Consider the following 27,170-nt stretch of genomic DNA (forward strand, 5'->3'; position numbering starts at 1 on the left):
TAATCAAAGAAAAGGTACATCGAAACTACTTAAATGTAGTATTCTGACCAGAGTACAGAGCAACGACCGCTGTCACACAAATGTTCTGGATATAAAACTGAAAACACAACATTTAATCTTTTGATCTTTATTTTGTACGTTAAACAAATATTGTTATCATATAAACATATAAATTGGTGTCTCAATTACAAAACAATCTGTCAAAACATGTAAAAATAAAACTTAAATTTACGCTTGTGTTCTGAGAAAACAGATGATTTTGCTCTCTCAACCTCAGTTGGTCTCGGTGGCTTCAGTATTCCATGTTTTTTCCCCTTAATGGAAGCTTTATAAAAGTCAAGCTGCTCAATAGCCTTTACTGTTGTTATGAATTAATGTTTTAATAATTAATGTTGGACAGTATTTCCCCAATCACCAGAGCAAGAGCAGAAATCTATGTATACATGGACAAAAAAGGCAATAAAACGGTAGTATTTGTTGGTTGTGCTAAAGGAACAGGTATAATACAGTCAACAACCTCATTCATGTGTACGATGTAAAATATGAGGCAGCATGGCAGTAAGAGTTCATAACTGCATGAGTGTGGAGAGCAGAACGGTAGATGTTTTTGGCTAATGGCTCCTCAGAGTCATTACGACCTTACGAGGAGACATCTTGACGTCTCATGACAATTCTTAAAAGCACACAGCAACATAATGTACAAATCTTGTACCATGACAATTATACTATATTTCCAATAACAGCCTTATACAACACATTCACAAATATACACTTGCTTGTTAGAAAGAACTTCAGTTGTCACCAGTTCGTCTTCACTACAACCACAAAGTTAAGCTGCCCTACAAATCTGAAGAATCAAGATAAAAAAAGCAACAACAAAAAAAAACCCCAAAAAACAAAAACAATGCACATTTACATTCATTATATGAATTCAAAAAGGGAGTTAATCCCGATCTTACAAAGAAGGCAACTGGGTATCAGCCACAATGATAATAATCCAAACTCTACTGCCTTCCTCCAAACAGTGCCCTTTCTTTAGTGCAGTGATGTCTTGACTTCAGTGAGGACAAAGAGTCAAATTATAAATCTACAATTTGTGTCTGATGTTTCCCTCCAACTCTAACTGTGTAGAGTGTGTTCATGTCTGTTCACTTAATATGTGGCCGTGTTGTAATATGCTTGGGCAGCCTTGCTTTAGGGTTTGAACAAGAACACTTTCAAGATGAAATGACTACAAGCTTGCCATTATAGATAATGGTTGATGGGAATATTAGTTGGGGAAAACAACAAACAAAAAAAAAGAACCAAAGAGGCACAACGCCACATAACAACATGACTAAAATGATCATATCAGCTTTACTATAATCAACTGTTTCACAACAGGGAAATTCATTGAACATTGTGTTCATTTCATCATTAATCCGCAACTTTGTTTTTGCACAAATAAATTACAAATATACACAATTTAACACCCCAGATAATGAATTTACACAACACACAAAAAGCAACAACAAAAAACATGAATGGCATCAGATAGTTCCATGCCATATGAAGACTGTAATGCTATGATGTGAGCAGTGAGAGTAGGCAGCCTCGTAGCAGCCGTGTGTATTAACATTTTGTTGTATTCACAGATCTCAGACCTGGTTGTTCCAACACCGACCTCAGGGATTCACTCTGTGTCCAACTGTTATTGGCAACTTCAAAATCAAATGCACAGAGCTACAAAAGACATCTCTGGTGTTATTGTCTGTACTGAGATCACTGAGGTAATGTTGAGGAGTTTGCTGCCCTCCAAAGGCCAAAAGAACAACAACAATGACAACAACAACTTCTGCCTGTCTGAAAGCTTCTATTGTAGACTACTATACAACAATAATGACAATTAAAGGAATACAAAAAAAGCCATGAAAAAAAATCATGGCACTGCAGCAATATCTGCTATCGTTGACCATGTTTTGTTTTCCTGACATTGCACAGGTTTCAAGTGTGCTCACAAACACAGCAGTCAACTGAGCTACTGGAAATTGATGTCATTGGTGATGGCTGATGGGACTTCGGAAATTGATTGAGTCAGAATGTAATTGATTTTTTGTTGCGCCAAGATGTACTAACACAACACCCTGGTTGGTGGACAGTACAGTACAAGCAGTTTAAAGGATTAGGGTTAAATAATCATAATCAATAATATGACTGATTTACCGCTGATTTCATGCTTTATAAATGCTCTCTCCAACACGTTTTAATACAATTTGGCCAAGCATAAAATGGCAACAGAAAAGCAAAATCTGTTCTATTTTAATGCCACAAATTATTTAGCTTTTAACCATTACTATACTACCATATTATCTCCACTGGTCCAGTTGCTGGATATCCTTCCTCTATAATCTTTGAATATAGTTTTTTCCTTTATTTTTTTTTGTTTTCTGAGAACAAAAGAACCTGCCAAACACTGACAGCAAAGCTTGTGTTAGAGAGAGGTACAGAATTGTTACAAGCTTTCTGAGGTAGCAGCCGTTTTTTTTAGTTGAGATTTGGTAGAGAAAAAAGATAGATTCACCTCTGCAGAGCTAGCGTTTAACGTCAAGAAGGTTTGGACACCAATCTCATTTAACTGGGGAAATAAATATTATCTTTTAAAAACCCCACAACAGTATAGTTTGTATATAATATATCTGAACAAAAAGTTATTTCTGAGATAAGATATTTTGTATTTATTTCGTATGTTTTCATAGAAATATACAGGAGTGTTGTTGGTGGTTGTCTTCATTAACCATAAGCTACATTTTATAACAGATTCAGCTCAAATTTAACAGACTGTGGGAAAATAAGGGGTTTGGTCTCATTTGACAAGGCCTTGTGTTGCTCACATAAAGAACCTTCTATCTACCATTAGTGAGGCACTAATGGCACTTAAGGATGACTGCACCCCACACGTACAGAAGCCTAAAAACTACATCTGTATGTAGCTTTAAGCATTCCAGCTGTGTGATGTGTTTTGAAGAAAGGCCATTTGATTACAGTTTGTATTCAGTATGACAGAAAGAAAGATCCCTCCATTTCCGAGCTTTGAGCATGTTACATTCAGGCAAACCGGTACCAAATCTCAGCCACAGGGTGTTAAGATACAGTAATGAGTGTGTTTATGAGTAAAATCCTTCTTGTGTATCCTCCTCCCCTCCTCTCTACATCTCTTTCTCTTTCTTGGTCTCCCGGGTGCTGCTCTTCAAAAAGTCGCTCCTGAGTAGCCGATAAAACAGGACGATGTTCATGGCCGTCATGATGGCCATACCCACGCTGCCCAGCGTGTAGGCCAGGAGGGGCACCTTGTCCCTGTTGAGCACGAGCCAGCGGGTCATCCAGGCCAGCGTGTTGATGCGGAACACCACGTACGTGCCCAGGTTGATCATGCTGTTGACCCGGTACAGTGTGCCTTTGGCGATGCTGGCCATACGCAGCATCTGCCTGAGGTGGAGGAACACAGAGTTTATTTCCACCAACAGTGCCACCACAGCAAAGCCCACATAATGGCAAGACAGCACGGAGAGGCCGAAACAGGTGATCACCTACAGAGGGAGACAGTGAGAAAGAAGGCAAGAAAGTCAGAATGGATGTAGTGTGCAGCATTTAATTAAACACATAATGAAGACTGAGTTTAGTAGAAAGATTGGTTAAGTCGTCACCAATACCACAGTGAAATTCGAGATGCACTGATTTATCTGCCAAACATCAGTATCAGCTGATAATCTGTTGACTGTTACAGTAATAAGTAATAAGATAATTTTCCCTCATGGCAGCAGCCAGCGCTTAGCTGTTAGGTCACATCAACTCTGTGCTCGCAGATTCATGAGCTACTGGTTTGTGACATGCCTGACAATCGTAATACTTACATCATGATTCAAGTATTAGACATGCACAGTATATCTGGATCAAGGACAAATTATCGGCCCATATTAGAACATTTATATCATCAGCTGATTATCAGTATCGAGGAAATTGTGGCCGATAAAGGTTGCTGATATGAAGCCAAACTGTTACAAACTGTCTGTAAAATGTGAAAAAAGGTTAAATTAGAGGTTGTTTCATAAATTTGTATAATGGAATCTTTGCTTTTTGAAAGAGTGCAATTATTTCTTTATTACATTAAGATTATTTCATTTCCCAAACACAAAGGGAAACAATACACACCAAGAAGTACACAATTATCCCTAAATTAAATTATGGGACACACTGATGTGCTGTTTTGAAGCGGACAAATATGAATTAAAAGTTTCAAACAGTTTAAGCATAGACTTGCCTATCTTCGGATATGTATTTGAAGATCACGATACTTGCCAATTTGACAAAAGGACAAATTATAGTAAATATCAACTGACACGATGATATGCACCCCAAAAAATTCACTTTAAAATCCAATTTAAATTCACTTAAAGCAGTTGCCAAACAACATCCTAAAAAGGAAGTCATGAATCATTTATTAGATTTTATTAATCTCCACTCCCTTTCAGTGTTTGACCGCTTTTACGTATGGCTGTGTGTTACTTAATGACAACGAGGAAGGTCAATGCTCCCATGGTACATTTCTGCTGAGTATTGCTTACGAAAGTATGTTTGGTAACGAACAGAAAACCTCCACAAGATGGCAGCAACATCACTCACAACCTGTCTGACAACAGCAGCTCCAGGAATCCCGTCTGCTGACGTGACACTTAAGTGTGAGTGGAAAGGATTACATACAGTATCTGATATGTTGTGACAGAGGCGAACGCTGTCTGTCCAACACACGTGTCCAACGCATTCACTGCAGCTGTGTTGCTGGTGTAAAATTTGGATGACAGAAATGAGTTTATTCCAAAACAGGCTGTTCAGCCAGCTCTCCACAGGAGCTGGCACCCACCCACACCACCACATTCACCAGCTTCATTCACACTCAGAGCACACTCAAAAAGTGTAGCAGGAGGACAAACTGTGTTCAGACACACTGTACTTCTGTTACCACAAAAGCTGCCATGTTTATAAATCAAGAGTGCATGGTGGCAGCGAAGGGCAGACAGTGAGAGAGCAGTCCAGTCTTTGGTTAGTTAGTTAGTTAGTACAGGTCATGGGATACACTGTGGAACGAGAGAACGGCATTTACCATCAGTCAGGGCTCAGTTAGGGAAGCATCTTGTGTTTGTGTCGTGTGAGGTCACAGGATGCTTTCTCTAATGGAGCAAACAAACAGTCATGCGGCGTGCTGCCGTGGATTAGGCAACAGGGCATGTGGAAAGTCAGCAGCACACTAACTGGTCATTACATTATGTATCCATCGTAATGGATGTGTCCTTGACAAAACAAGGTTCAATGTTCAAAGGGTGTTCTTCACTAGATGTAATCAAAATGGTTTGGGGTGGCACAGATCCAACACAGGCTCCATTTTACAGCAGATGAATGTCTGGCCATTCATTTTCAACATCTCCTGTCATGGACTAAGATGTTTAGTCCAAAAAAAGTTTGACTTTAAAAGGAATCTGGCAATTTGTTGCTAACATCTTCAACGTGACCTCAGGCCCACGTTAACAAAAATATTAGTTCACTGTAGATTCCATAATCGCAAAATGAAAAGGGTGATCTGAGTTTCTGACTCACACAAACACACCCCAGCTAATCACCGTTCAAATCAAACCCTTTACCTGTTGTCACCTTATAATGACAGTAATACCAAACAATGTCGGTGGACAATCCCGATGACGACAGTGAAAGCACCGTATCTAGCAACACAAACAGACCGACTTACCAAAGTCAGCCTGTTGAGGCGACAGTAACGTCAACAGGACACAGGGCTTTTCAGTATGAAACAAAGTGACACACGCTCACAGGTATGTGTGATGACACAGCAGTGTTTGTTGGTCGTTGAAATTTTCCTATGTCATTCCAGTCAATATATCTATACATTCTATTGGTAAGCAAATGTCATCACATGTTTGTTCTGCACCTCTAGGGTCCCAGAAAATGGCAAAAATATCAGAATCAGAATCGCTTTTGCTGCAAAGACAGTTTACACATATGATAAATTTGCTGTGCTCTGTAGATGAAAAACAAACTGTTGGATAAAGCTGAATACATTATTGAATAACAGGGGTTCCTTGATTTTTTTGTTTGTTTGTTTAAACCACAGGACAGACAATCAGATAACTACTTAATTTTACCTGAAATACGCAGAGGTGATTTTAATGTCTTTTTAGCAGCCTAAAATTCCACCTTAATTCAGCTCTGCAACAAAAACACAATATATACTGATAAAGGCAATCTATTAAGTGTTTTGTTTTGGGGTTGGACTGAAATGATCTGAGATCCAGAACATCTTTAACGTTCAACTCACTGGAAAAAGGAACCATGAATATATGTAACACCGTATCGACTATTAGACAGATGCCATTCTTTACACCCAAACAGAAAAACACACACCATCTAACACTGAATATCGATCCAACAGGGCCGAGAGCAGACAGATGATGAGTTAAGATACATGGTGGAGAACATGTACTTGCACTTGCTGTCTTCAGTTTACAGCCACATCAAGTAGAATAACGAACACGTGAAGTTGAGGTGTGCGTGTCATAAAACACCCATCCATGTTGGATTGAAGCAAAGCAAGAGCAAAGACGCCAGCAACTCTTACAACCCTTATCCTTTACCCTGAACACTCAAAAACAAGACCATACACTCTGATTGCCTTGTGTAAGTACCCACATACACACTCGTGCAAAAACACATAAACACGCACACCAAGGCCGGCTTCACCACATCAACCAGGGGTCTTTAGAGAAGCTAATCTGCAGTCTAATCTGATCTGGGAAGATAAAACACAACAGAACATGGGCCTGGGAAGGTCAGAACATACACTTCTACAAAACTACAATATGGTGAAGACAACAAGATGAGTAACAAAGACCGAGTGTTATTTCATTATGTTGTAACCTAGGAATGACATGAAAACACCATAACATTGAGACATTACATGGAGATACTTCTTTTATAATCAGGATACCTCAGGTTTCCTTCCTCCTGCATGTGTGTCTAGTTTTATGATGGTAGTCTCCTCTTTTATGGTTCTTTCACATGCTCTGGCAGCCAATCACAGTCACCTCTTAGCTGATCTTACTATAGACACTGATAAGCACAACGGCTCACGGAGCCACAACAATGCTATATAACATGTAATAAAATTGGAGCCATATGTCAAGAACACCTTCACTAAGACTTGACATTTTCAAAGCTCCCAACAGGAAAAGTTGGGTGGACAACATGGACAAAAGAGTCACAGCGTGTGCAGCCTCCCAGTCAAGAGAGGTGGTGACCGTGACCCACTGATCTCCCCATATCAGGTCATCATCAGGTGACAATGACCCCATGGGGCTCAGCAGCCAACCAGATACCAGCAGCTGGCCAAAATCCATCCTCAGTGCTCTCTCTATGAGCATAGATGAGGCCTCTGTTACTCATTCATTAAGGACGGAGAGCCAACACTCACACACCCTGTACAGTTGTCAGCACCCTGAGCTGAGAGGGAATCAAAATAATCCCCCTAAACAAACCCTGGATCCATCAGATGATCACAGTGACGCAGCAATAGCTGGATTTGTCTCCATAAGCTCTGCTGAAGCTTGGCTTTCACATGCAGGAGCCCACTACAGTCCAACAAGAAACTGTAGAAAACAGACACCGACATGTGTGAGACATCTTCCACATAAGACAAGGATGTGCAGGATTTAATACAGATGCAGAGATGCTACTACTGCAAATACATTCAATCTGATCCCAGTAAAGTCCAATACCAAATACATTTTTAGGTTTGGGCAATATATCAATATCATATCAGGATATAAAACTTTTTACCATCTCAGATTTTGGACATGAATTGTTCTCTTTTCCAGGTTTACAGGCTTCATTACAAGAAAATCATGACATTTTGACTATTCTGCTTGTTCCATTTCTTGCTTTTACTTATGTTTTTTAAAACTATTATTAGCAGTGTCACTAGACATATTTGGTGCAAAACATTGTGAGGATAAAATATCGAGATAGGGCATATTGTTCCAGCCCTCTTTAATGGCTCCTACTTTTGAAAAAGTTCATGCTCTATTAATGAAAGCACCAGAACATCAAAAGGACTTCAGTTGAAGTTTGGTTGTTTTACCAAGAACATTCACCTGTCAGTCTAAATTTTGAACTAACATTGTAATAAAAAAAAAATGCTAAAAAAAAGCAGAAATCAGAACATTTTGACAACTTCTTCTGCACATAAAAATGTGTTTAACAGCTGTGTATAATGTGTAAAAAGAGGTTGTAGCGAGTTTGTTTTGCCCAATGCTTTCGGTCTTCGGTCAACTCCTGAATTGTACATTGATAATAGTGATCAATGTATAATTTAGTAATCAATAAGTTCAACATCCTACATTCATGAGCATTCATGGTATGGGGACTGAGGCGGGTGGGACTTAAGTTCATGTGGGACAGGAGAAGACAAACGAGTGTTATGGGTATTTAACCTTTGGACTGCACTGATGTACATTAACCTGCTGTTATAGGCACCTGCATGAAATCCAAGCAAAGGGCTGAAAGGCGGTGTGGGTGTTTGTTCCCTGCATTTTCCCTGTGGGCTCAATTAGACATTATCTTCACCCTGGTGAGGGACCTTTATGTCCCACGTTCAGGGGGGAAACACTCTGGGAAAAATGGAAACGGTACTGTAAACAATGGTGAAAAAACAAAAACAATAAACTTCATCCTTAACCCAAAGGACACAACCACTATCACCACATGTAAACCAAAGAGTAGAGCAAACTTCTCATGATAAAGAAGTTTGTATCAAGATGGCAGAAACTGATAAAAGTGTTGTGCTATTGACTTATGGCAGTCATTATTCAGAAGGCAATCTGACAGGAGCCCCAGGGGGAGATGCAGCTGATAAAAAGCTTGTAAAGAAAGACAACACTTGATTCAAAATGGCTGCGTAAAATGTCATGGTAACAGCCAAACATGCATTTTCTGTGCCTTTGCGAATGCTGCAAAAGCACACGGACAAAGGTTAAAAAACTGCAATTATGTATTTGTGTGTGCATTGTATGAGTGGCTGAAATGTTATTCTACGTATGTTCAATATTTTCTGTTTTCTGCACATCTATTCTACACACTTCTTCATTTGTTGTGAAACTTGCTTCTATGTGGCACCGCTCCACTGCCTCTTTTCCATCTGATCATAAAATCTAAAAATTCAGCGGAAATTGGTCGGAAGCCCTTGGTCATGAGATCCGAAGATCTAATCAGTGAACAGCGTAGTAAAGTGGAAATATGCCTATCCACGCTGCACCTAACTTACAAGCACAAGGAAGCTTCTCACAAAACACACACCTTTTGTGTATTGCAGGAGTATAAATCCAGTTTTACAAGAGCTCTTAGCAATGTCTACATGTCGTCTGATGTGCAGCACTCACGAAACACAATATTGACAGAGTACATGCCAAGACTAGCTCCCTAACAGGCCGAATTAGTACAGTGCTGGAGATGGTCTGGAGTGTTATTTCCCTCCGTGCGCAGTGGGATGTTCAGGAGTCTGCAGTCAAGGCATCGCACCTGTTACCCCTCCCTGCTTCAAGTCTCCTTCCTTCACCTCAAGGCTCAACTTCGGCAGGTTTTATTTTGTTTGACATCCTCACACAAATTTCTCACTCATCTGTACACGTCTTACACTACTGATGCAGCAGACATTCACATCCCATGCAAGTTTTGCAAGTTAAAATTAAGGCTTGACTCTCATTTTTGTCTCAACTATCAGTCTAAATTTAACAAACACTGAAATCAAAAATATGCCCAAAAAAAGCAGAAATCAGAACATTCTGGTAACTTCTTCTGCACATAAAAATGTGTTGGGATACTCAGAGCAGACCCAAATGTAATTAAAGGTTTCCGTGTCAAACCAGTTTCCCTGCCTCCAGCTAAGAAACCTGCTAACTGGCTCACTCAGAGGAGAATTTCAAGTTCTGTACCAGCAAAGCACGTTTGTTACGATAGACAACCTGTGAGCTGAATGATAATGAAACCATGTGACCAAAAAAAGACAAAGGGTGGCAAGGGAGGTCATTAACCCCACAGCTTGACAGTCTATACCGATTTGTGTGTGTGTGTGTGTGTGTGTGTGTGTTGGAGAGTTGTTCTTGTAATATAAAAACATATACACAAACAACCTACATTATTAAAACATGCTGTCCCTCTTGGGTCTCAGAGCAGAGTTGGTCAAAGTTGTCAGGGTGACAGGCGATGTGCTGGGTGGTGGGTTTAATATCAACAGGTGAGGACAGACACAGGAAACAGTTGCAGAAGCCAGTAACCCGTCCAACCACAAACATGCAGACACACACCTGATTGAGAAAGCTTTTTCAATAACTGCACACAAGCAAGACAGAGATGCTCATACCAGCACAGAGACCCATACTAAGTGTGGATTAAATGTATTCTTAACATGTTACCACTAAGAAAAAAAATGAAAATGTCAGCAGCAGCTTTTCTGAAGTAATTTAAGCATTAGAAAAAGCAAACCACAAACATTTAAGATATGTCTCCATCAGCAATCTGACATATGGAAAATACCATCTGTCAGCCCATTCCACCAAAGTATTTAGGTCTGAACCAGTGCTTGAAGTGGAATAAAGAGGTGTGACTACAGTGAACCTGCAGCCTGCAGATGCAGCCACCTCTGTTTAATCTGGTTTGATTTAATTTTTTAAAAACTGTATGAATACATATAAAATGTATAGTTTAAGTTTATTAACCATACTAAACATACTTATGTCTTAGCATCACTAAATAGTTGCAACACTTAAAAAACATTTTCTCAATAAAAGTGCTGAAAATTGTTATTTTGGTCCTTAACCTACTGTTAAAGTTGAACTGTTTGTAAGGACAACAGTGTAGTGTGTACATGGTTAATTCACCAATTGTAGACAGATATGGCATCTAGGAAAGGTTTGTCCAAGACTGAACACCAAGTCAGTGTAATGTAATGTATCTGAGAAATAATGAATTCTCACTCTTTTCCTCAAGAGATAGGCCTTTTAAGCGCATGAGTCATAACCACAACACACCTCTCTCAGGACAACTTTTTGAAGGTGTCGGTCTCGTCTTGACTACAACACTCAGAACTACAATCACATGGCTATGTCACCCAACCCTCAACAACACCGAACTATAACAAGAATATCTGCTACATTCCACATGACATATTTGACCATTCTCTATTCTCTTACAATAAACAGTAAGCACACTGTGACACTGTTCCATTTCCTAAAAAAACCATTATTGGATGGGCATTGTTTTCTTAATACAGGTCATAAAGTGATAGGAAATGACCAAATGACGATCATGGAGAGGAAACTAAACTAATATGAACAGTGGCGATATCTGGTCATTGGCAAACCAACAGTGGGGTGATGGGCAGGTGGGAGGATCAAACAAAAGCTCCGGGTCTCTTGGAGAAAATTGTGTAGCCTGAAACATGACACCATAACGATCACATGCATTCACAGTTCAAAGTTTATACATTCACACACACACACACACACACACACACAACTGGGGGATGGTGGTCACAGCCATCATCACGCGACATTCGTTAACTGTCAGCTGACAACAGCTAAGCAGAGCTCTTCAGCGCCTCAATGACACAAACATCTGGGCAGACATTCCCTGGACGTGCTCTAAACCTTTTATTTAGGACAAATATGTTGGTTTTGTTCATTTTTAGGGGTATGTGTGCTTCGTCAAACACAGGCTGGGTGAGAATGAGTCCTCACATTAGACATCGGGGCGTGGCTCTGTGACTGTTAGAAGGTGTGTTTGGGTGAATTCGTGGTCGCTCGAAGTATTCAGGCATTGGGTGTGAAGGGAGGAGCAGTGGTTTGAGTTGCACCAGAGTGTACTGTATGTCTCAGCCATTACCTCAATTCTCAGAGTGCCCCAGGAAAGATAAAAGCCAATGATGGCTTTTCCAGTGCATCTTAACTCTCATTAGGACTGGGAAGCATCAGAAAGCTTTTGAGATCTGATGATGTCCCTGACTGTTCACTAGCTGCAGTGTGATCTGATAATGCAACGTATACCTGTTTATCTGTGACTATAGAGAAAGGCTGAAAAAAATACCAAATTACTTAATACATTTTGAAAAAGCAGTCGGAGTTGCAGTTTTTAGATCCAGCACAATATTTATCACCATGTATGAAGGTGGAATTAATGTTTTCAGAAATTATATCATACAATACAGTGAATTTGAAATAGTTAACACACAAAACTGAAATAGTCGGCCAATGGCAGACATACACATCCAGTGAGTCAGACCAGGGGAGATGTGATTTCCAATTATTGTGGACATCTCAGGGTTGCTGTGGAAACATCCCAATAAAGGCACTGAAATGGTTTACTCCATTTACTACAAATGCTCAATGTGAGGTTGTTCCTACGCTGTACTCTCACATGCCTGCACACCCACCCACGCTGCTTTTGGAATCATACGCAAGTACTCTGGTATTCCCACAGCAGCTGGATCTCAGCCAGGTTTGTTCTCCAGCTTTTTCATGCTTTGGTGCGAGGCCATTAGGTGTGTCGCTCAGGACAAACACATACACACCTCCTACTTTGCCCCACCTTGCATTTGAGTACTGACAAGTTGCTCATGAAGTGTCAACTCCCTATGCTTTCTAAACCTGCTGATGGATGGATGCCTCTACAAACAGCATTCCTGGTTGTTACACAAACCACGGGCAAATGCCTCCTCCTTTTTGAGGGCACTCTACTTTTCCAGCCACCAGCCTCTTTGGAAAGCACTGCACGAGTGTGCGTGCGTACGTACATGTGTGCATGTGTGCATGCGTGTTTAACACAACTGCTCTTTGCTGACGTTTAGCGTTCCAGCTAAAAAGAGTATAATATAAAGCTTCTCCACACTAGCCTGAAACTCTTCAGGATGGACAGCACCTGCACAGCTTGACTCCACTTCACACCGATAACTTGAATTTCCCCATCTAGCCATGATGCACCGTGATGTCCGTGTGGCCAAACATGTTCTTTTCACTATCCAAAAAAGATCTAAGATCCACCAGTGTGCATAGTCTTCTCTTCTGTCTTTATGGTCCTAAAGTATTAACTTATTCCAAGAATTATTTCCCAATACATTGTGGACTGAATGACCTGCATTGCGCAAGTTTCCTCACTCTCAGATGCAACTGGTAATGGACAAATTCCGACATGCAACTCTATTATCTAAAATTATACTTAAATGCTGTGTAATTACATCATGTCAGCTAATATCTACCTGACTTAAGACAGATCATACACACAAGTTGTGAAAGAAGCTTACAATAGTCCACAGTAATGGCTTTTCAGTGCCACACAGAAGCATTTCTATGGTTGACAAAGACACAAGAAGCTGTGTTGTTTGCTGCTTCTGCATTAGATGAGTTTGAACTGTTTCTGACACAAAGGCAACGGTCAAGGAAATTCCTCAATTTCAGAAAGTCATGCCATAAGTGAAAAACATAAAAACAAGATATACTATTACTAGACTGCGGAGGCTCTCATTGGTTCGGAGCCATGTGAGGGGGTGGTACAAGCTGCAGAGAGTAGGTGGATGAGGGGGGGGATGGGGGAGATGTTTGGCAGCCATACAAGGATAGGGGGGGTTGCGAACAAGGCAGCATGTGTGATATATGGAGTGGAGCTGCAGCGCAGAAATGTTTTGAGGGGGTGCACACATTTGTAGAAGCCCTCTCAGGAAGTGTGTGTCTCTCTAAGGAGCCTGAGGTTCATGTGGAGACCAGATGTCTGTCCTCCTGTCTGGATATGTACAGAACGGGGAGGTGGGGACCTCCCGGATTCCCCGCCAAAAAGATAAGACTGCTGAGAGACATCACAATCTTTACCCACCAAGTTTTCTATTTTATGATATGCATCTCTCTTTGCCATCTGATTGGCCCCCTTTACCCTCAGGATGTGGCGTGGCATAGTTGTATTGTTCAAGGCCCTCTCGCTCTGAATGTCGCTTCAAACATTTCAGCAAAAACAACTGCACTTCCAGCAGCTCATCGTGTGCAAACATGATGTTGACACTGGAAATTTTAAAATGTACTCCTCGCATCATGTGGCTGGGTACACCAAATTGTGGTTTAAAAAGGAGGCGTGGCAGAGCCCACAGATTTTGGATGGCTGGAAATACATCTGTGGACGGGCTAGCAAAAACAAAAACATACCATACATTTTAAATCAACTGCTGCTGTAAACGAGCAAGGGTCTGAAAACACAAGGGTATATTACAAATCCTTCAACGCACTTCTACTTGACATTTACCTTCACATGCTTTTTAATATTCTTCTCAATGCAAGATCAACCAGTGGAGGAAGGACATCCATAGGAAAAGACCAGCTGAGCTACGGATATGTTGGTATAAACAGCCTCGGCAACAATGGAGACTTCAAACCATATGAGGCTTGAAGAATTACAACCACTCTGTATTTGCCTGGACTGCAGTCACATTAGGCAGTTTGTCCATGGGCCTTAGATATACAGCAGAGAGCGGAAGGAGAAGCTGAAGCAAAGAAAAGAAAAACTTATGGATCGAAGGAAATGAAACAGTTCAGGATAATCAGGTTCTGCAGTGTTTAAGATGTAGAAATCCATGGCAGAAGGGGCATTCCAGTGACATGTGGTGATCTGCTGGTGACAACATGGCCAACAACCAAATACATTATATCCCTGCTTCAAAAAGTGACATTCCCTGTTGGTGCTGTGAGACAGCTTCCCGGTCCTCCCACAAATATCTATTTTCACACCTTGTAAACTGAGACCAGCTCCATGGTACAGGACGAACCCTTCAAGAGGAAAAAAGTGACAGAATCTGAAAACATGGCAAATCTGATTTCCAGGTTATATGGAAACAAATAGACACATGTACTGTTGATTTACTACATCTGACAATCAACTGGAGTCCTTGTAAAAGAATATACTGTACACAGTTCTCCAGCAAAAGGATGTGCATATAGAAGAAAACCCATATTTCTAACAATAATTTAAACTTGTACGCTTAGTGTTAGCCACACATACTTCAACACTGACTTAACATCATATTTACCAGGCAGCTTCACACTGTGGCTTTAGCTGCTGCACAATATAAGGGAAATAATTTTCACCACAAATGGAGATATTCTTAGTGAGAACATGCTCAAGTGCCAAAAACTTGACATCTAGACGGTTTAAGAAAACAATAAGAACGTTGTTGGATCTGCCCCACCAAACCGACCAAACTAGATTTGAATCTCACTTAAAATCTGTAAATGATTGGAGAATGTTTACACAAGTTCATCATCCAGGTGGTGCAAGCTGGAGCAAATCTGTGGGGAGGAAGAACAGAAAATTCTCACGTTGTGTGACCTTATGTCAGCTGCTGTTGAGAGCCATCTTTTGTTTGTGCATTTGTGATTGACAAATGTTATGTTCATGAAAACCATTTTTCATTAAATATGAAAATGTAAAAAAAACCCTAATATTACTCCAGCAAAGGTGGTTAGAGAACACAAGGGCTGATTGTTGCAAATTTGGAAAATACCATAAGGCAATTGGGAAATCAGTTACTTTCCCCAGGGAGTTACAAAATCGTATTCGTCATTTGCGTGTGTAGGAACAACTTGTGAAGTAATCCTTTACACTAATTGGAGCAGAAATTGAGACGAAATGTTACAACTAATCCATGTAAGTAGCATTTGGAGAGGATATTTAAGGGCCTACGTGTGTAGATATGAAGCACACAAGCAAGTGCAGATGTGAGGTAACAGCACGGCTCCTCAAATGGCTGATTAACCTGTGCTGCCCTGATTTGCTTAAGAAGAGTGTCGACCGTGGCCTTCCCTACGAAGATAATTGAATTATGCCTGATGAGAAAGGGATGATCGACATTTACGGAGGGAAACGGTAAATATGCTGCAGAACTGCAAACCCATGTGAGGGGACAAAAAGAGAGCAGATGAACAAAACTAATTCACCGGGGCTTTCCAATGTGTGTCACTGATGAACATATCAACAGAGAACATCGGATACTGTTATTCACATGCTTTCGTTCTTCGTGGAAAAAATAATCCTTCTGCCTCTGCTTGGTATCCTTCTCTTCTGGCTCATATGTTTTAACTACAAGCTCACTATTTCCAAGACCAAAAGGGGCAATCGAGGTTGAAACAGACCCACCATGCGGACAAAGTTTTTTGAGAAGAAAGGCAAACAAACCTTTGGTTTACATTATCCATACGTACTGCAGTATGTGCAGCTCAAACAATGGCTTGATCAAAACATTTCATCAAACATTATGCTACATTGTCTCCATACTGATGACTACCTTTAAAAAAAAGCCCTGCATGTTATGTTTCTAAGACAATTTCTATAGGAGATACATATATATTTAATCTCCTCAGAGGAAGGCACCCTATTCACGGCAGAACTATCAAGACTTCCTGTTTCCCAAAGGAAACACAAGGTTATGGCAGGATCTCATCTGTGAGTGACTGAGGCAGGGCCATTCTCAGACAGAAATAAGAAGCTGTAATCTCCACTTCAGTCAATAAGAAGGGGGGGGGGGAACTTTCCGTGGAATGTCTGACTTTATTATTTCTCCCAGTCCGCGTCAACTGGGAGCAACAAAACCCTGTTACACCTCCTGATGTTTTCCTATGTTTTCAGCGAAAAGAATCTCTTGCAGAAGATCAAAGAAATGAAGACACCCAGAGCAGATAATAACACGTCCATCTGAGCTAACACTAAAAGTAGGTATGGGTCAAAACAGAGGATGAGAGCTAAGGGGAAATGTAAGATGTGAGAATAAACACACACATAGGTTTGATAGTACAAAATGTGTTAGGAAAGTGACATAAAAAGCAGATATAAACTCTGTACACCATTTAAGATAACTGTGATGTCAACTCTCTGAATCCTCAGCTTGTAGCCATCACGCTGATGTCATCCTAAGGCTCAATCATGTAAATAACAACCTTACATATTAAGTGTTTTTTTTTTTTTTATATAATTCTATAAACAAATCTTGCTCCATCCTTACAATTTAAACAGCAATTAGTCACATGACCCACAAAGTAATTTGCCTGTATCGTTTCATGGCTTACGTCTGTTAGCATACGTTTTTATCATTAACTGTCGTCAGTGAAATTTTCAACTCACACCTCTAACTATATGTTCTGACAAGACTTTCCAGTTCTCTTAACCACCTTGTTTGCTCAGTCAGATGTAAATGCTTTACACAGAGCATGATATCTATAATGAGAGTCCGGAGAATGTCAATTAAACTCGTGCTGGTTTTTTTCATATCTCTGTTTTCCCCCGAAACTGTGTTCTTCATAGTGCTGTCAAATTATCTGATTATGCAAATATAGTCTTTAATATACATAGTAATATTAGCACTTACTGACATGAAGATTGCACTGTACTAAATAATCAATGTCACATTTTAATATCAATCTGCTTCAAATGGGTTTGTCTCTTAAACCACATCCCTCCCTCCACATGTTTGGTTTGTATACAGGAAAGCTAGACTGTACATTAGCATCGTAAGACACAGGGATGATGGGCAGGACTGAAAGATGAATCAGTGGGCTGCCAATATGTGGAGCGGATTAACTACAGATCAACCTCCTGCTACTGACTGTATGACCAGCTGGACCTGCTTAGTTCAATGCTACACCCACTGGGAAAACACCTTGGACTTCAAATGACCAGTGCTTACATTTGCAAATCAAGACCTGACTTCTTCCTCTTGCTTTTCAGCCCTTCATGAACATCTAACACAATTAATTAAACCAACAAGAAAAAAAACTGAGCAAAAATTATCGAAGCGAACGAATAAATGATGGTCCTGATGATGGTACAAATGAAAAACAAAGTGATTAAAGAGAAAGAGAGTAAGCTTGCTGAGAAACACAGAAAGTCATGTGAATGAAGTAGTCTGTCCCTCCCACACTCTAGTGACAATCTGAGGCCAGCTGGTCCAGCTAAAGCACCCATTCACTTGGCTTCCATGGAGAGGAAGGAAAAGAAAAACAAGACTTCCAGAAATCTGAATCTGAAGGCCTTTGACACCAAGAACCGGGTTGTGCTGGAGCTGGTTCCCACAACTAATCCTAAATGACTCTTACACAATTTTCAAGCCAGTGCATCAGCACATATATGCAGGTTTTCTTTGAACATGGGGAAACCTCCTATCAATAGATGACTGACTACTTTCCCACTGCCAGTAGACGAGTTTGCCTGTGCTTTTTCCCCCTGGTATTTCACATTCAACATCACATGTGTAGAAAGTCCAGTTAACATTTTACTGTGGTTTCATTTTTTTTCCTTTTTAACTTCGATTCCTTTTAAACTCAACACTGAATGAACAATGTTGGAGCTCTGCTTGAACAGAGACCGGTGGAAAACTACTTAAGCACCAGTGTCTGGAACCTCATCACGCGTCATAGCTCATTCTGGAAAAAAAGGGGAGAAAATAGGGTGTTGTAATTCCATCACTGCTGATCAAAAAAGGAGCCTTATAAATACTTCTGACTGCATTCGATCCAGGAATGAACGCCAATTGTACCCTTTCCCAATCATACAGACCTCGGGTAAAGCACTCGGCGACCACTGAGCATCATGGAAATAGTTATTATCTCCATTAGCCCAAAGACAAAAGAGGAAAACTTGGAAATGTACACTATTCTGTAACTTTGTCTTATTCTTCTTACACTAAAATATCTGTCACGTCATATGTTTTTTATGCCCATGTCTTATAACGGAGCCATTAGTCTACCAGTACTAGTAGAAATGTGGGTGAGTTGATAAAAACATTTGTTAGTTTCCCGGCACAGTCTCAAGCCATGTTGCTGTGAAGGTCTAAGTTTGTTTAGTTGAGACACGTACTGAAAGAGGGTCACTTCAGAGCTGTTTTGTTGCTAAATGTACAGAAAATATATGCATCAGAGTACATTTGAGATGCCAAGATGTTACTCAAAGAGAGAGTGATGCTATATGACTGTTTGTTTACATTTAGAAGCACTGTATATCTGTCCATTTATATACTCAATGTGGCAGGTTTAAACATGTTTTCTTTGATAAACTCTCTAAAAAGATCATCATGTCATATACTTTGTCAAACCACGTTACACTACGCAGTCACGTCGTCACTGACCTGACCTCTAAATTCTGCAGAGAAATGTTTTCACATACTTTTAACCCCATAACAAACACATAAATCATGGCTGCTGTACAGTACAGACCCACCCCGATCCTGTCAGAACCATTTCCAATAAAATAAATAGACAGCTCTTGTGACGTGACTACTACACTTGAATGACAAGACAAGCGCTTGGCAACAGAAAGCAGTACATAACATAAGCTCGGATATAGGTCACACAGCCAGGAGCAGAAAGAGAAAACATCAAATCAGGAAGTAGCTCTATATTGCCACTACACGTCATTTCTCTATTTATTTTCCATAGGGTTTAAAAGCAGGAATGACGGCGGGGTTAACTGATCTGACCTGCTCTTCCATCAGGAAACATCTCCCATCAGGCTAGCGTGCCAAGGGCACTGCTGGATAGACAGAGACGATAGAAAACGGGTGGAGTTTAACTTTCTCAAGGCATGACAGAAGGTTGAATGCTTGGCGGGGGGTGGGGGGACTGGTCACACTGGATTGATTGTCTCTTTGTTCCTCCCTCACTTGTTCTTTGTGGCTAGACAAGAAAGATGATTATTTTGTCTTGCCCATGTCTTTGCCTCTGACAGGTGCGTTGGGGTTGTGGTTCATGATGTGTTTGTGCTGTTACTACTGTATATTTAATTCCCGGGGCTGGGAGATACATGTAGATGCAAAGGTTAGATATTCCATTGTTTGTAACCGTTAAGATAAAATCATCTTTGGCCACAATCAACAGATTCATTTCCAACTGTAACAGTAATGATCCAAAGACCTACCACCAAGTGATGAAAGAGAAGCTCCCAGGACTGACTCAGCTTCTGGTTGAACACCATGTCACAGAAATCATAGATGAAGTAACCTGTGGGAATAAGACAGCATTCAGCCAAATTTAATGTCATCTGTAGGTGCGTAAATTCATTAAGTAGCCCAAACTTAACAGATCGTTTTAGACAATAGAAGCTTTGAGTGTATCAAGTGTGTCGGGGGGGACCCTGCTTCCATGACGACAGCAACTAAGATGCGTCTTGGAGAGGGGCTATTCATATCCACCAACTCCACCCTTCCCCTCTACCAGCTGTATCCATGGTGACCACTATTCAGAATGCTGGAAAAATAATGGAGTGTTGAGGATGGGGACGGACAAAGGGGTGGGAGGGAGCCCAGGGCTTCGGTAAGGCGGGAATTAATCTCATTTTGTTGTAAATTTGACACTGGGATCCTTGCGTTGACGTGGTGAAATGTTTGGGTTCATGTCACCATAAACAAGTGTACTAGCTACCAGCTGCAAAGATTGCTATCAAGCATTTGATTGGTTTATTTGTATTATCTGGTCTCCATGGCAGTTCATGTTGTTTCATAAGACCATTGACAATGAATGGGGGAAAAACATTGCGGCCTTTGTGGTCTTTTCAACAACAGCTTTTGTTTTCACCAGCGGTCAAGTTTGGGTCAAGTTTTGCCATAAACAGCCAATTTGAGCGTGTGACTCGTTAAATAAGAGTGCCAATTAACTGACATCTCTTATCTTGCCTTTGTGTTTTTAAATGACAGCTTCTGTACGGACACATCTGTGTTCAAAACACAGAGATGGAATAAAGAAGGAGTGGCTGACAAAGCAAAGTGTTTTTTCTTTATGTTCTACAATATTCGATGCCTGGCTCTGTATAGCTAGTGTCCACACAGAGAACAAAGGAGTCAGATAATGCTAGACGTTCCATTCAGGATCCTCTGGAGTGAAATCCACTGGTATGTTTACATGAGTGGGGAATTCCTTTCTTAAAACAAGTTAGTCAAACAAGCGGGTTTCAGGCAGCCAACATCACGTCTCTGTTGGACTGACCCAGTTTAGCATGAAAAATCTGATTAGGACACCTGGCTTAATCTGATACTGGCCAAGTCACAGGGACATGTAAACATCTTACTAGTGAGGCTTTTTGTTTTGTGGTCTGTGTAAACTTGACTTGCTTTGCAAAAAGGGTACTTCTTCAAGCTATATCAACAAACTGTGCCTACTGAGAGATACAGGGTTTCAGACTAACTTCTCACATGTTTGGTTTTTCATTTAGGTGCAAGAGCACCTAATAATACATTATTCATTTAATTTCTTTGTTGTTAACACGTTTTTTAAATGGTTGTAAACAGCAGTTGGGTGAAAATATGCATTTTCTTCATTTAAATTGCAAGCCACAAGAAAACTGTGATAACCTGAATTGTTTTAAAAATAAAGTGCTACATGTCAGGCGTATCAGTGCGAACAATGAAGATGTTAAGTCACAAATAACAGACTTTTAGGCGCACGTGAGACCAAAACTGTTGCACTCTGGAGTCCTTTATTGTATTTTATTGGTGAAGTGCCACAGGTAGAAGGAACTCTTCTTCAGCAACATGGAGAACTAACTTCAGAGTATTAAAAGCCCCATGAAAGCACTATTACACTGGATCTTAACCCTCAGTTGGGTTTCTCTGAAAGACATTGTTCTAGACACTGGACAAGGTCTTTTTTCAACAAGTGGAGAATCACTTATGGCACGTTACTGCGAGGGCTGAGCGCACAAATCTGGCGCACAAAACTCCACACTAAACTTCCTGAGGCCTCAAAATCACACCACATTTCTGGCCGGAGGGTTCGGGGGAAGCGCTCGCATAAATCAACTGCCTTTTTTGCGCAGTTACTGTCTCGGTGATGTCACATGACTTTTACAGAGTTACGCCTCGTGCCAGGGACTGATAATAATGCCCCCATTGATCTTCACACCCTGACAGTACTCCTTGCTTTGCCAGATTCCATGGCTGACTTCCTGAAAGAATGTCAGACATCCTGGGAATCCTCGGGGAGCCCTTGCAACCCGGCACAGATCCAATAAAAGTGTGGATTTAAGAGGGCTCACGTGCCACTAGTTGCTGTAATACTTTAGAGATTAATGAGAGAAACAGTAAAAACAGGGCGAGTTGCTATTTTAAGAATGTGGGGTAGGATGTTCACTTAAGTTTGGGAAATTTGAATGAAATTGAGCAAAATCTAATTTGTGCAAGCCTCTAATATCAAAACAGAGAGTAGCCTTCACTGACATCAGGACATAGCTACAGGACAAGTTGACAGGTCAAGCCATAAAGTTCAACAGTATCACAGTCAAATGAGAGGGAGAGTACACACATCTGAAAACACACCCAGTGGTTGTAATGTCCATCTCCAATACATTCATAGAGAACACAATAAGAACTTTTCAATATGAAATGAACTGACCCTGTAAAATACAATATTATGATCAAGTGTGAACTGAACTATAGAAACAATGAACAAATGCCTTCAGGCTTAGTTAACAGTGTCAGAGCAACAGTTCACTGCACAATTTATTGACCCTTCATTTTTTTTAAAGCTTGTCATCCAATTCGTTAAACTTAAAAATACTTGGTTGAAACACATTGTTTTGCAATGTCTACACAAACACTTTGATCTTATACTGCATCGACCCCATGCAGGAAAATGAGACTTGCTTGGATGGACCATGCCACTTCTCCTTACAGTGGAAGCACCTAAGGGTGCGCTCCCTCTCTCAAAGTCCTCCTCTCTCCACCAAAACCACCACTGTGGCAAGCTGTTTTACCATTTAATCGAACCCCACTCCTATCTGTAATTACATTTTAGATGGCCATAATAGCATTTCTCCTAGTCAAAATTGTATTCTCACAAGTCAGAATGGTAATTAAAGATATCTGCAATAACATTTTTACTAGTAGAAATTGTATTTCAAGATTTCAACAACTTTGATTGTACTAGTCATAAGTAAATTCAAGACATCTTTAAATCCTTAAAAAGTGTAAGTGGCCGTTTTAATGTTTAATAGCTAGACCGGATATGTATTGCAGATATCTGTAATTTAATTCTTCCTAGTCAAAAAGAACATTTCAGATATCCACGATGACCTTCTTCCTAGGACAAATGATGTCACTTTTGCCATTCATGTGTATTGGGCTTTCAATTTCAGATATCCACAATTACAATCTGGATATCTAGAATGAACATTCTGGATATCTGCAATATAATTCTTACAAGGAAAAATTCCCATTTCAGATATCTTCAATCCAACTGTTACTTGTCATAATTTTCATTCCAGATATCCAGAATGTAATTCTGAATATCCAAAAATACATTGTGACTAGTAAAAATGTAATTACGGATATACACAATATATATACAGATGTCCACAACTGCATTTTTACTAGTTGTAAATCACTAGTCACTGGATATTCAAAATTACATTCTGGATATCTGGAATAGTTTTTCATTTTGGATATCTGAAATTGACGTTATTTGTCCTAGGAAAAATGTCGTTGTGGATATCTGAAATGTTCTTTTTGACAAGGAAGAATTGAATTACAGATATCTACAATACATATCCAGTCTAGCTATTAAATGTTAAAACAGCTTGCCATACCATCACCAGCTCATTCACATAAGTTTGTTATTCACCAATGTAGAAGTGCTTACAGGCTACTCACCGATTGAAAACGACACCAAAGCATGAGAAAACACAGAGTGAGTTTCTATCAGATCTTCGGCCATCTGTGGGTGAAGGAAGAAGCTGACAGGATAAAAAAAAAAAAAAAAAAGTTCAGAAAAAAATGTTTTACTGTTTGTGGAAGTAGAAGCTATTTATATGTATCTCCAATAACATCTTGTAGACTGGTAGAGGACCTTGCCAAGCAGCAGGGCAAAAATAATGACTGCTCAACAAATGCTAAATAGATAGACAAACTACAAAAAATCAGTTAAATAGCATACACTGAAATAAACATGTATTTTAAAGCAAATTTAAATAAAAACGCGCCAAAAGTCAGAATCCATGAATGAAACCACGCTGGCTCTCTAAACAGATCCCAACCAGTAATTTCAAACCAGATGCAGATTTAAGAAGAATTAAATAATAACTGTACTTGTTGTTGAACTTACCAAAGCACTGCCCATATAGCAGTGATGAAGCTGTGCACAAAGGATGTAGCGATATTCCTCCATTTCCAGGCATTCCTGCAGGCAGATTCAGGCATGGGGAGTTTTCTCACCCCAGCGTTGACAAGTCTGAAAAACACGACGGAGCTCCCCGTCGTTAAAATCACTGAACTCAACTCCATGGCTGAAATATGTTTGGCCGATGAAGACTTCACAGAGCCCAAGTGTCCACGGTGTGCGCGGTGTGCTGAATGTCACTAACTAGTGATTGAAGAAGCAGATGCTGATTATAAACGCAAAGAAGCAGACGGGCAGGGGGCCACTTGTTTCCGACGACCGACACAATCGCGTTAAAATCCCGGTGTGCTCCCAATCATCCGCGGCTTCTTGTCACTCAGAGAGGCTTGTGTAGCGCGGTTATTGTCCAGAGAGAGGAGGCGTGCACGGATCTATCAATTAATCTCCACTGACACAATGATTATATGTTTGATATTTCTGTCATATAAAAATGAAAACGTCCAGAGACAGCTCTGAGGCCACACGTGCAACCGGGAGCAGCAGGTGGTGAGTCAAGGTGTGAAGCCTCGTTCGCAGTTGTGAAACAGTCCTGCTGTAAAAACCTTGCTTGTGTAACTTTTTGACATCAACAGAAACCACAGACAGCTTCTCCCCGCCCTACTATGAAGGGGCGCGGCCAAGAGCACGTTTCACGTGTTGTGTTGCCTTCAAGTGCTGTCGGAAACACTTTACTTAGACACGCCAGTATCTCATTACTACCATACAACATGTTTTAAAATATGTAAACATTAACAGAAATAATATATATAGTTATGTCTGTATATATATGCAGTTTTGTATTAAAAGAAATTACACACACCATGTTGATTTTAATCTACCAAAGTTTGACTTTGAAAAGCTACTCAGTTAAACTTGACAGGGAGAAAGAAATGTTTTTCATACCTTACTTATTTTTTCAGATGTGAGCTGCTCTATGTTGCATTGTGGGACAGCAACTTCCATCCATACTGATATTTTATAAGTTCATATCAGAGTGACTTTTTGAGTGCGAAGACTAAGGCTGAGGGATGATTTTGTTGCAAATCTGCTGACATACAATGTCTGATCAGATCTTAATCAGATTTTCTCCATTTAAATCTTTTTTTGTTTTTGTAAAATTTTGACAGTTTTCCTCATAAACTACTTGTGGCAAGTGTACTTTTTGGTTATGGGCTGTATAAATAAAACTGACATGACTATGTAGACCCTTTTCACGGCATACATTTTGGCTTGTCAAGGCACAGGTGGAATTTCTAACATTAATGCCGGCTGCATTCCATTTAGGTGAGCTCGTTCCAGGGCTCTGGATGTGTGCATGCTCACTCACTGACATGGCTTATAGGGTCACTTTATAATAAAAAGCCATAGTTACCATTACTGGTCACACCTGTGCTTTTCCTGCGTTGACAAGTCAAACTGTGCGCTGTGAAAATGGTCTATAACTACTGTGTCTTTGCAAAACATTCAACCTTTGAGGATTTTGTCAAAAACTAAATTCTATTACTCAAAGCAGTGTGATAAAAAGACTTGTTTTGATGTTGGTAATGAAATTCAGTTATTGTGCTGGAACTTTTACCCCCAAAATTTCAGAAGATGCCGCTGAGATAATTATAGTGGCAAAAAGACAGTCTGGAGATTGACTGTTCATTTGGTGCCAGTAGCTGTTTGCCTGCAGATGCAGAACAGATTGTTTTGTTTTTATGCGTGTTAGCTTTGTACTATTTGATTTATTCAAGAAAAAAATATCAAACCTACATCGCCCTTCGAATACTTAAATTAGTCTTTAAAAGTGAGTCCTCTCTGACCTAGAAACATACAAATTACGAAGGGCATTCGAAGGCAACACCTTTTCTATCACATCTGATTGGCTCACACACCACCGTGGATTTATGGGAATAGTAGTTTTTATGACATGTAAATAACGACTATGTAACACACGGCATGGCACTTTGAATTGACACAGCATACATTATACACTTGTTTTTTCTGATACTGTAACTGGAGCTTGAAACGAGATGTATATATTTAACTTTCCTCTAGTCGTTTCATTGAGTGGAAGTGAAAAAACGGCGCTGCTTTCATTCAAGCCAGAGCATGACCGTGAACATGAATGACTGCTGTATTATTTGGTAACACAGCGACATCATCTGGTTAAAAATCACGTCGCATTGAGACGTCCGAGTTTAAAACGGCACACTGCCTCCTTCAGTGTGGGCCAGTTACTGGTAATGTATGTAAAACTGTGAGTGTTGTGGCATCTCTTTTCCTTATGCTGCCCCAGGCACATTAATATCAATCTGTGCAATATCCCTTTTAATTATTAATCAATATGCAATGTATATGATACCTTTTCGATTTGTTTCATTGTGGTTTACTTATATTCCTAAATGTATCTTACTCTTATTTTTTGGCACAGATGTCAGCATCTGCTCCTTTGACACTTTTTTATTATAAAAATAATAATGCAAAGTGTTTTATTTTTTATTTCTATGCTCTCAATGTTCGTTATTCTGACTATTCTCTGGCAAAAGATTTACATTTTTTAGAGTTCATGTAATGTTGCATGAATAGGGTCAGAGGCACATTGCTTGCATCTCTGTACAGTCAATATCTGACTTCACAAAGTTTTTTTAAATTCATTTTTTAAATTTCATTTAACCCTAACCCTAACCCGAAACCTCTTCTGTTTGCCTGGCTGTTAAATCAGCCTTTGTCTAAAGCAGCCAAAGAATATGTTACTGTTATGCCAAAAACCTGGTAACTTGAAAACTATATGTGATAATTAACAAACTAAATAAACAAACTCTTTGCTTTCATGTGTGAAAAACCCGAATAACAATAACAAACTACTTAAAAGGTTAAACACAATTTCATATTGTTTTACTGTTGACCAACTTCCTAGCTTCAGGC

General features: G+C 40.0%; 1 protein-coding gene across 1 annotated transcript; it reads right to left on the bottom strand.

Moving 5' to 3' along the window:
• Window positions 1-111: 111 nt before the first annotated feature.
• On the bottom strand, window positions 112-26,471 carry tlcd2 (TLC domain containing 2). Its single transcript, XM_037123279.1, has 4 exons — window positions 24,207-26,471; window positions 23,756-23,838; window positions 20,032-20,114; window positions 112-3,566 (listed from the first exon to the last, which is right to left on the bottom strand). Exons 1-4 carry the CDS (start codon window positions 24,383-24,385, stop codon window positions 3,186-3,188), a joined length of 726 nt encoding a protein of 241 aa, XP_036979174.1. The 5' UTR covers window positions 24,386-26,471; the 3' UTR covers window positions 112-3,185.
• Window positions 26,472-27,170: the final 699 nt, after the last annotated feature.

This window comes from Acanthopagrus latus, chromosome 2 (assembly GCF_904848185.1).
Source record: "Acanthopagrus latus isolate v.2019 chromosome 2, fAcaLat1.1, whole genome shotgun sequence".
Lineage (NCBI taxonomy): Eukaryota > Metazoa > Chordata > Actinopteri > Spariformes > Sparidae > Acanthopagrus > Acanthopagrus latus.

What these genes read in the sequence shown, in the direction of transcription:
- tlcd2 (XM_037123279.1), bottom strand. Translation starts at nt 24,385, where the DNA reads ATGGAGTTGAGTTCAGTGATTTTAACGACGGGGAGCTCCGTCGTGTTT. An exon ending in TTTGGTGTCGTTTTCAATCG is followed by an intron (nt 20,115 to 23,755) that starts GTGAGTAGCCTG and finishes TTATTCCCACAG; the next exon opens with GTTACTTCATCTATGATTTC. An exon ending in TTCTCTTTCATCACTTGGTG is followed by an intron (nt 3,567 to 20,031) that starts GTAGGTCTTTGG and finishes CTCCCTCTGTAG; the next exon opens with GTGATCACCTGTTTCGGCCT.